The 10,188-nt window shown below is 65.9% G+C and overlaps 4 protein-coding genes across 4 annotated transcripts in view; 3 read left to right on the top strand and 1 right to left on the bottom strand.

Annotated features, from left to right (window-relative positions):
• Positions 1-275: 275 nt before the first annotated feature.
• On the top strand, positions 276-701 carry PFL1_01089 (uncharacterized protein; the record flags this gene model as incomplete). Its single annotated transcript, XM_007878589.1, has 1 exon — positions 276-701. One exon carries the CDS (start codon positions 276-278, stop codon positions 699-701), a length of 426 nt encoding a protein of 141 aa, XP_007876780.1.
• Positions 702-2,704: 2,003 nt separating this feature from the next.
• PFL1_01090 (uncharacterized protein) lies at positions 2,705-4,466 on the top strand (the record flags this gene model as incomplete). The annotated part of the gene is made up of 3 exons (XM_007878590.1): positions 2,705-3,850; positions 4,021-4,196; positions 4,388-4,466. The coding sequence occupies 3 exons, from the start codon at positions 2,705-2,707 to the stop codon at positions 4,464-4,466; spliced, it is 1,401 nt and encodes a 466-aa protein (XP_007876781.1).
• Positions 4,467-4,553: 87 nt separating this feature from the next.
• Positions 4,554-5,726, bottom strand: PFL1_01091 (uncharacterized protein; the record flags this gene model as incomplete). Its single annotated transcript, XM_007878591.1, has 4 exons — positions 4,554-4,592; positions 4,752-4,991; positions 5,137-5,265; positions 5,388-5,726. The coding sequence occupies 4 exons, from the start codon at positions 5,724-5,726 to the stop codon at positions 4,554-4,556; spliced, it is 747 nt and encodes a 248-aa protein (XP_007876782.1).
• Positions 5,727-6,364: 638 nt separating this feature from the next.
• The window catches only part of PFL1_01092 (uncharacterized protein), a gene marked incomplete at both ends in the record, with an annotated part of 5,294 nt that continues 1,470 nt past the window's right edge, over positions 6,365-10,188 (top strand). Inside the window, one exon of the mRNA XM_007878592.1 lies at positions 6,365-10,129. Coding sequence (XP_007876783.1) covers positions 6,365-10,129 — 3,765 coding nt within the window. The remainder of the gene's footprint in view (positions 10,130-10,188) is intronic.

Consider the following 10,188-nt stretch of genomic DNA (forward strand, 5'->3'; position numbering starts at 1 on the left):
CCGACGTCTCCAAGGCCGTACCNCCGACACGCNGAAGGCCAGCCGGCCGGACCGGTGGGTCGACCTGTCTTTCGCCGTGGCCGTGGTCGTGGCCGTCGCCGTCGTTGTCGTTGTCGCCGCCGTCCGTCGTCGCGGCGCGGCTCTGATCTTACGCTCGTTGCGATGCGACTGCAGTAGAGGGCTTTCGTCGCCCCTTGCGCCGCACTGAAGACGGCGCGGCCACCTTGCTCACCTCGCCTCACCTCACTTGGCCAGCTGGCTGCTGCCCCCGACATATGCATGGGTTTCATGCCAGCAGGCTAGCAGGCAGGCAGGGCTGGTGCCCGTCGTCATGCCAACAAGCAAGCAGGCGCCTGGCCGGCTGGCTAGTGGGCGGCGTTGACATACGCGCGCGGTTCGCTGGCTGTTGGTGCAGCACCATCTCGCTGATGTGTAGACCGCCTCCCTCCCCTACCGCTGTTCCGTCCATGTTCCTGGCCCGCTGGCTGGCTGGCTGGCTGGCTGGCTGGCAAGCGGGCTCTGTTGGTCACGACCAGACGACACACGCCAACCAGCGACGACGCCGTACGCAAGGCTTGGCAACATCCACCGGCGTGGCATGGCTGGTGCTGCACGGGGGTACACGCGGGGCAGCCGGCAGCAGAGAGCATGCGAGACGACCACCAGCCTGGCAAGGGGACAATGCGGTACCATCCGCCTAGCCTCTCCCTTTGACCAGCAGCCACATCATCTCAGCTGAGCTCCCCGGATCTTGTGCCGAGCGAGCTTGCTTGCTGGCGTTTCTTCCGACTGGTCTGCTGGCGGCTCGTTTGTGGCCACGATCCTCGACTGCAGCCGGCCGATCGAGGGCAGGGACATGCTGCGCTCCGATCCGGTCGCGAGAGTAGGTAGTAGTCCTGCCTGTCGCAGACGGACGGAACCAGGCGAGGCGAGGCGAAGCGAGGCCTGACCTGGCGAGGCCTGCCTGCTCTTGCTTCTCTCTGACCGCCAGCACTCAGCCAGCCAACCGGCCAGACCAGGGTTCACCTCGCTCAACTCCGGTCGCAACGTCTCGCATGGATGGCCTGGCCTGCGATGCGATGCCATGCTGCTTGGCTGGTCCCGAGCGAGGCCCTTTGGCAAGCAAGCAGCAGCTTGGCCAGCAGCTGATCTCTAAGCTCAACATCGGCTGCTCGCCGGACTCTCGCCCTTCTTCCCGCTGCCTCGGCTTGCAAGCTGGCTTCTCGCCTTTCGTCACCGCCCGTCTGGGACGTATGCGAGGCGAAGATACGTCTCAGAGAAGAAAGTGGGGCCAGGCAGGCACGGAGAGAAGGGTGGCGCTCATCCTGCCGCCAGCGCAGCCAACGACGTCGTCAGAAGGGGCGATGAGCGCCTTTTCTTTCGGTTCGCAGCGACAGCCTAGCCTCTTCTGGTCGCCATGGCATGGGTGCTCGACGAACAAGCGTGCGCGATGTGCTGTACGTGAAGCCAGACCAGGCCATGCCGTACGGTCGTACGTACATCTATCGTATCGTATCTCGTCCTCAAACTAAGGCATCGCATGGTACGGTACAGTACAGTACGCGGTGGGTCGGTTGCCGAGGGTGGCGTCGACGACGACAGGCTCGCCTAGCGCCTTCACGATTGTTCGGGACCTTGCCTCCGATACAGCCGTCATCGGCTCTCGGTGGCGAGTGCGATGCCGCTCTAGCCTAGGCAGGCCAGGCTGCAGGCGGGCAGGCAACGTGAAGCAAGCTTGCGCTTGGATATCTCAAACCTGCCCAAAAAGGGGTCGGTGGTTGCGGTCCAGGTTGAGCCGTCGAAGTCGAGGTCGCAGCAGGCAGGCGGCTGGATCGATGATGCAGATGCTGACGAGCGCAGGTGGGGTTCAGCTGCCGTCCAGCCGAGCGAGGCCAGGCCAGGCCAGCTGCCCCGCCCCCTAGCCTCGTCCTTCCCGATCTGATAACGCTGGCCGCCTGGGCTGTTGCCTCACGCAGCTTGCCTCCCCCGGCCTTCTGCGCGCTTCGCTCCGCTTCCATGCCGAGTAGTGACGGTCAGCCGACAGATAGAGCTCTTTCCGCCGGGGAGAGCAAAAGCGAGCAGGACCAGGCAGGCCTAGGGGAAGACAGCAAGCAAGGCATCCCTGCCTACGGGACAGGCGGGCGAGCCAGAGCGGTCGGGCGAGGCTGGGCTTCGGCTCGATCCGAAGCCGACGTCACCCGGTTTATCTTCGATGGCCCATCGGCTTCGTCACGGCCCAAATGATCCTCCTCGAGCCGTCGATACGCGTGCATCGCCTCACGAGAGGGAAAGAGAGCCAGCTGAGAGAGACCGAGCGCTCGGCGTGCCTCCAACGGGTGATGTTGATGGTGGCCGCCGGTGCTGTTGAAGACGGACGATGCGATGCCCTAGCAGGCCCGATGCAGCCCAGCGACCCCCGATGAGAGCCCGGCCCGGGCTTGGGCGGCGCTGAGTCGAATAATTTGTGGAGACTGGCCCAGGCGGTGCGAGGGCTGGCAGGTCCAACCAAGGCAGAGAGGGGTTCTGGCAACACGCTTTGGCCCTCGGCGCTGTCGTCTCGAGCGCAGTCCAACACCTCGCTCGACCCTGCCTGCCATCCCTTCCTCTCTTGCCCGCTTCCTGTTCCTCACTCGGAGCACCGCTTGCACCCTGCCTCCTCCCTCGCTCTTGCTACCAACGCTGATCGTCTCATCTTGCAACGACCATGAGCTCCGAAGAGACCGCGGGCACAGCCCATCCGCCCCCGCCGCAGCAGCAGCAGCAGCAATCGCCACCTTCTGCGGCCACCTCGAACGACGCACGCGTCCGCATCGTCGGCGACCTGCCCCCCAAAGTCACGCTGCCTGCAGACAAGCCCACAGGTGGCGAGCACGACGACGACGACGACGATGACTCCGACGACGACGACGACACCCATCACCGCGACGACGAGGAAGAGGATCCGCAGACAGAGGAAGATGAGCCGCCGCAGCAGCAGCCTGCCACGGGCGCGGCCGGGCCAGCGGGGTCCGGCCCGCAGTCGCAGACGGTCCAGTACGGCGCCGTGACGGTGCAGACGGGAGGACCTGCCAACGGCCAACTCGATGCGCTGCCGTCGCGCGACGAGATCCCGGACGATTCGGAGCTGCTGGCCAGCTACCCGGACACCGAGGAGATCCTCGACCTGAGCCACCTGCGCATCAGCAGCACGCGCAACCTCGGCCTGCCGCGCTTCCAGCGCAGCGCGCGCCGCCTCTGCCTGCGCCAGAACGAGATTGCCAAGATGCGCTCCAAGGACATTGGCGTGCTCACCGAGCTGCGCGACCTCGACCTCTACGACAACAGCATCGAGCGCATCTCGGGCCTCGACCGCCTCGACAAGCTCGAGTCGCTCGACCTCTCGTTCAACAACATCCACCACATCTCCAACGTCTCTCACCTCGGCAGCTGCAAGACGCTCTACTTTGTCCAAAACAAGATCTCAAAGGTGCGCCCCGACGACCTGCAAGGCCCCATCGCCCAGTCCCTCACCAGCCTCGAGCTCGGCGGCAACCGGCTGCGCAGCATCGACAACCTCGGCCACCTCCACGCCCTCACCGAGCTGTGGCTGGGCAAGAACAAGATCACGTCGCTCCGCGGCCTCGAGACGCTCGTCAACCTGCGCATCCTCTCGATCCAGTCGAACCGCATCACGCGCATCGAGGGCCTCGACTCGCTCGTCAACCTCGAGCAGTTCTACATCTCCCACAACGGCCTCACCCGCATCGAGGGCCTCGACCACAACCGCAACCTCACCACGCTCGACGTCAGCGGCAACCAGATCGAGGTCGTCGAAAACGTCGCGCACCTCGCCGAGCTCGAGGAGTTTTGGGTGAGTGGTGCTGCGCTGCCTGTACCTCGTGGTCGACGGCGCTCCCATCGTCGCACGCCCGTCGGTGTTCCCCCGGCCTCTTCCTCCTCGCCTGGCCTCTGCTGAACCCTAAACCCGGCCTTGAAAATCCCCTCCCCTCTGAACGCACCGCCCCTCGGCTTCCTCTGCAGGCCAATGACAACAAGATCAAGGACCTCAACAACCTCGAGAGCCAGCTGGGACCCAAGCTGATGCCCAAGCTCGAGACCGTCTACCTCGAGGGCAACCCGGTCCAGCGCACCGAGGGACCCGCGTACCGGCGCAAAATCAAGCTGCTCCTGCCGCAGCTCTCGCAGATTGACGCATCGTGAGTCGGATCGCGCCGTGGAGGTGCCCGAGTAGACGTCGGACTGACCGAACCTGCTTTCGCTGCCGCTCCTTGCCCCGACCGCCCCGTCTCCGATGCAATGCGATGCGATGCGATGCGATGCGCTGGTCAGGTACGTCCGTTGAGATGTCGTGTCGCTGCCCTCTCCCACCTGGCCGATCGTTTGGCAGCTTCAAGGGATCCCAAGTCAGCCGGTCTGCGGACTGCTGGCTGGCCGCACGCACGCCTCCGTCCGCCTGCCTGCAATAGACGTCTGTTCTATTTCGCCTCGCCTCGCCTCGCCTCGCCTCGCCTCGCCTCGCCTCGCCTCGCCTCGAGAGCGGGCGCCCGGCCTGGTCATATCAAAATGACCATCAAGAGCAAGATAAAGAGCACCTGCACATTCGAGACGGTGCAACACCCGCGCGCGCGCGACGGCGGCGATGACGGCGGCCACGGCGACAAGGAGCGAGGAGCGAGGAGGGGACGAGGCTGTCAGCGGCTGCAACCCTCTGCGCCACGGGTCGACGTCGCAGCTTCTGAAACGCGACTCACAATGACGAGGATCCAGACGCACCATCCGCCGAGGCGTTCGTCGCTGATGCGTACGACTTCGTCCATCTGGCGCATGGCCTTGGACAGCCTGCCCTGGCTGCTGTCGACCTCGCTATCGAGGGCGCCGATGAGCTCGACCTGCTCGCCGATCTCCTGGCCCATGGTGCCCGCCTGCGAGCGCAGGCTGACGAGCGTCGCCCCGATGGAATCCAGCGTCGTGTCCTGTCGCGACATGAGCATCTGCCGTGGGTCCGTCCGCGTCGTGTGTGTGTGTGCGCATGTACGTGGAGGCGGTTCAGAGGTGAGCGATGGAGGGCCTTCCTCTGTCCGTCCCTGTGTGCCCTGCAATGGCGACGGCGGCGGCGTGGGGGGGGGGGAGGCTCACCTGCTGCTGCTCTCGTTCAAAAGCCTCTGTGGCATCCTGATCTGGATCGTCCATGTCGATGGCCTGGAACCCGTCGCTGTACTTTTCCTTTCCGCTCGATGGGGGATGCTGTGCTGTCCGTGATAGTTGCTGCGGGTGCCGGTGCGGTCACCCAAGGGAGGGCCGGAAGGAGGTGTGAGTCGTGGGTGCTTTAGCATCCGATGACGGTCGATGGCACGGCGAGCGAGCATGCAGGGCGTTGCACCACTCACTGCGATCTCGTCCTCGCACTCTCTGACGAAGCGTTTGCGGCTGTGTAGCTCGTCTGGGGAGACGCCGAAGCGTTCTGGCCCGCTGCGTTCGACGACCTGTACGCTCTGCTTTACGTCTTCGACGTCCTGCCGCAGTCCCTCGAGCGCATCCGCCAGCCGATCGTGCGCCGACTGGAGGTCGTCGGAGCGTTTCGGCCGCCCCCGTGCCGAGGATTGCGACGATGACGAGGAGGAGGAGGAGGATGAGAGGAGTTGGGTGTAGGTCTGGGAGAGGGAGCGGGCCGAGGCGAGCGAGGTGCGCAGGTCGGCCGCAAAGTCGTGGTATGGATCGCGCGACATGGTGGTGCGCGGCGAGGTCGGTGTGAGGTCGGTTGCGCGACTCGAGGGTGGCAGGTCGCCGAGAGGTGCGTGTATGGGCCGTCGTGGGGCGTGGATGCGGTATGGCAAGGTCGAAGGAGGCGTGGCGGCAGTGGCGGCAGTGGCGGCAGTGGCGGCAGTGGTGGAGAGGAAGCAAGCAAGCAAGTGAGGCAGGCGGTCTGGGAAGCGGGCCAGGAACCAGGCGGCCGAAGCCAAGCCTGGCCCAGCCTGCAGCCTGACTGGCAAGCAGGCCGGGTGGTGCGTGCGCCGTAGACCCTGGTTTTTGACTTTGGAATTTCCACGCCCTTTTGGCTTTGGCTTCGGCGGCGGATTGGGGCCTGCCTCGCTGGCCCACGGCAGCAAAGGTGGGGCCGCGAGGGGGCTCCACATCAGCCAGCTCGCTGCCTCGAGCTTGTTGCTCGGTGTTCCGCCCGCACCTCGTCTGCTGCTCGACACCACCACCACAACCACCTCCTGGACCACCCGAGCAGGCTCGGCTTCTTTTCCTTCGTCGCTCGCAACTAGGCTCGCCGCTCGCCGCTCGCCCTCACCGGCCATCGCCACTCCAGGCCCTGTACAACACCCACCGTCACCGGCCTGACGGCACCGCCACTCTCACCATGCGGGCCGCCGCGCTTCGCCCCCTGCTCCTCGTCCTGCTGGCCCTCGGGATATCCACACTCACAGCGCTTGCCGAACCTACGCAACCATCGCCGCCCATAAAGGTACAGCTGAGAGCCCCCTGGACCAAGCCCAGCCTCTCCAACAACGCCTCCTCGCTCCTCCTCGAGATCCTCGAGGCCGCAAACGCTCGCGCACCCGACAGCTTCTTCCCGCTCGTCACCCAACTCACCGCACCCTGGAACGCAGCCGACTCCTCATCCTCAGCAGCAGCTGCAACGGCGCATCCCGACGCCAAAGCAACCAGCCACCGCCACCGGCACCACAAGGGCAAGCACCACCTCCAACACCCCGGCCCCACCCTCGCCAGCCTCTCGGACCGCCAGCTCGTCTCGCAGGCAGAGGATGCCATCAGGTCATCCCACCTCTTCGGCACGGACAAGGACGAGGACCAGCGCGCCTCCGTCGATGCCGCCCTCCAGCTATGGCACACTTCGCTCGCCCTCCACGACCAGAGTCCGAGGGTGCAGGCCTTCATGCAGCTCTACCGCACCCTCAACCTCGACCACAGGTGGAGCCAAAAGGCCCGGACCTACAAGCACGGCGTCGAGCGCTGCCACAGTTGGGTCGACTTCGAGGGGCAGGTGCTCTGCGACGAGGACGAGGTGGTGCAGGCCATCAGGCAGGCAGCCGGACAGCAGCATCGTCAGCAGCAGCCGCCGGTCCGACTGCTCCCCTTTGACCACGTCCTGCCAGCCCGCAGCCCAGTGTCGCAGTCATCGTCTCGCAGTGCCCATGGACACGGCCCCGACCTCACTTTCATCCTCTACGGCGACCCCTTCTCCTTCAACTTCTGGGGTCTTCACTCGCTGCTCGAGGCCTACGCCACTGGCCACAGAGAGGCCGAGGGAGGCCATCGCATCTCGTACGTCCTGCGCTGGAGGCCTTCGGCAGATGACAAAAGAGCCGACGGCGCGGCGCAAGCGACGCCGCCGAAATTGCACGACGACTCGACCCTCTACCTCGCCGGCTACGGCGCCTACCTCGACCTCAAAAAGGTCGACTACCTTGTCATCGACGACCGAAAGCTGCGCGAGGATGCCGAGGTCGGGCAGCTCGACGATGGCGCCTCCGACGGCGAGGACCATGGCCATCGGGAGCAGAGCGCCGAGAATCGAGCCTGGATCGAGCAGCAGATCGGCCAGGCGCTCCCCGCCAAGATCAACACCGGCGACGACGCGGTGGCAGAGCTGGCCAAGGAAGCGAGGGCGGCCCTGACCAAGGAGGAGATCGACGAGCTCGGTATACGAGCGGCCCACGTCGTCGCCAGCTCGTCTGACCCGCTCCGCGCGCTCGAGGAGCTGTCGCAGAATTTCCCGCTCTACGCCGAGAGGCTCGCACGCTCGTCGAAGCTCGCAGACTGGGACAATGCCGACATGGTCAACTCGCTGCTGGCTCTCGGCGACCACCGCGTCAAGTCGGGAGCGTCGGAGCTCTGGCTCAATGGCAAGAGCCTCGACAGCCAGGACTTTAGCCCACTCAGACTGATCAAGACGCTCGACGACGAGAGGAGGCTGATCGCTCCCCTACTCGGGCGTCTGGCGGGCGGCGTGCTCGATACCGAGATGGCCGTCGACTTGATCTCGTCGCTGCTAATCGGCCGCGCCTTTGTCGCCTCGTCCGACCAGTCACTCGGACAGGCCTTTTTCGATGCCAGCGATCGCCTCGAACGTCAGCAGCTACTCTCCGAGGTCGACAAGAACAGCGGCGCGGCAGACCCTGCCTCGCCGGGCGCCATCACCTGGTGGAACGACGTGACCAAGGGCGCCACCTCGCGCTGGAGCAAGGACCTCTTCAACCTGCTGCGACCCATGTGGCCGGGCCAGTTCCCGCAGATCTCGCTCAACCTGTTCAACGTCGTCATGGTGCTCGACCTCGGCCGCCGCGAGTCCTGCCGCTTCCTCTCGGAAAGCATCGGGCCCAGCATCGGCAAGGTCGGCCTGCACTGGGGCCTGGTGCCCGGCGGACTCGAGGGTCAAGACGCGAGCAGCGACAGCGCCAAGTTGGCGCGGCTGTTCTGGGAAGTGTTCGACCTCGGCGGCAGCGAGGCGGCCACGAGCTACCTGCGCAAGCTGGCCTCATCAAAGAAGGGGGGCGAGAGCCGCGTCGACGTCAAGAGCGCCCGCAACGAGGCTTCGCTGATCCTGCACGCCCACCTGGCCCCTGGAGAGGTCGCACAACGCCTCGACGACGTGGTCCAGGGCAGGGTTGCGCGACACCAGCAGCGCGAAAAGATGGCCCGCGCCTACATCGCCCGTCTGCGCGCCTCCACCGCCGAGAGCCCGCGTGGGCACGTCTTTGTCAACGGTCAGCACGTGCCGTTTGGCAGCCAGCTGATCCAGATGCTGCACCAGAAGATCCAGGACCAGATCCAGATCCTCGCGCCGGCCATCTACCAGCGCCACTTGACCGCCGAGAGCGAGAATCTCGAGACCGTCTTTTACGACCAGCCGGAGACGCTCAAGTTCCGCTCGAAGCTCGTCTTCCCACCCGTCGTTGCGACCCTCGACGGCGGCGAAGATGCGCCGCAGCACGAGGGCGTCACGTTCGCGCCTGGCGATATCGTGTCGGCTCTCCACTCGCTCAAGGACGGGCGCGGCGACGCCGAGGTGCTCAACCGCTTCCTCTACTCCGACAGCGCCAGCCAGGGCGAGGCAGAGACCCACGACGAGGCGCAGTACGTCAACTCGACCGTGTGGGTCATGGGCGACCTCGACTCGAGCGAAGGCGCCGAGGTGGTGCTTAAAGTCATCTCGGCGTCGCAGCAGGCCGGAAAGGCGAGCGAGCGCTTCCGCATCGGCTTTCTCCATGTCCCCGTGGTCGGAGACGTCGATACCAAGCGCTTCGGGTCCTCGAGCCCGCCGCTCTCGGCGTATCTGCACCGGCTGATGCAGGATAGCTCGATCGAGCGACTTGCTCCCGCACAGCTTGCCGAGGCCGTCGCGGCGTACGTGCCCCTCAGCGACAACCTCGACCAGGATGACAAGATCGACGGACCCAGCGCTCCAGCGAACCAGCACGAGCCCACACTCGAGCACGATGCGGCCGCCGGTAGCGCGGCAGAGCGAGCGTGGGCTACACCCGCGATGGCGGCGGCAGACAAATTCTGGCAGCGCGCAGGTGCCAGCGTGGCTGCGACGCTGCGTCTCGACGCCAGCCGAGGACCGGCGCTGCTGGTGCACGGGAAGGTGGTTCAGGGCTTCAAGGCGAGTGACATTGGGCCCGAAGACATCGCGGCGCTCCTCACCGTCGAATCGGCCAAAAAGGTCGACGCCGTCGTGCGTGCACTGACGACGCTCAAGCCTGACTTTGACCGGCTGCCTGCGCGTGAGCGGTCGGACCTGGTGGCGGCCGTCGTCTCGATTGCGACTCGGGCTTATGCCGTCGACCCTGCGGATGAGGGCATCTTTGTCAAGGGCAAGACGCCGCGGACGGCGATCCTCGAGGCGCTGGGCTCCGACGAGCACGTCTTCGAGCTCGGCGACCGCGCCTCTGCGGCGCTGCGCCTGTCGGTGCTGATCGACCCGCTGTCCGAGGCGGCGCAAAAGTGGTCGACGATCCTGCGCACGGCGGTCAAGCTGCAGGGCGCCTACGTGCGCGTCATCCTCAACCCGAAGCTGGCCTACGGCGGCGAGATGCCGCTCAAGCGCTTCTACCGCTTCAGCGCGCCGACCAAGCTGCGCTTCGACGAGCGCGGCCGCGAGGTGGCGCCGGAGCTGCAGTTCCACGGCATGCCGGAGCAGGCGGTGCTGACGCTCGGGCT

Source organism: Pseudozyma flocculosa (genome assembly GCF_000417875.1).
Source record: "Pseudozyma flocculosa PF-1 unplaced genomic scaffold scaffold00002, whole genome shotgun sequence".
Taxonomy (NCBI): domain Eukaryota; kingdom Fungi; phylum Basidiomycota; class Ustilaginomycetes; order Ustilaginales; family Ustilaginaceae; genus Pseudozyma; species Pseudozyma flocculosa.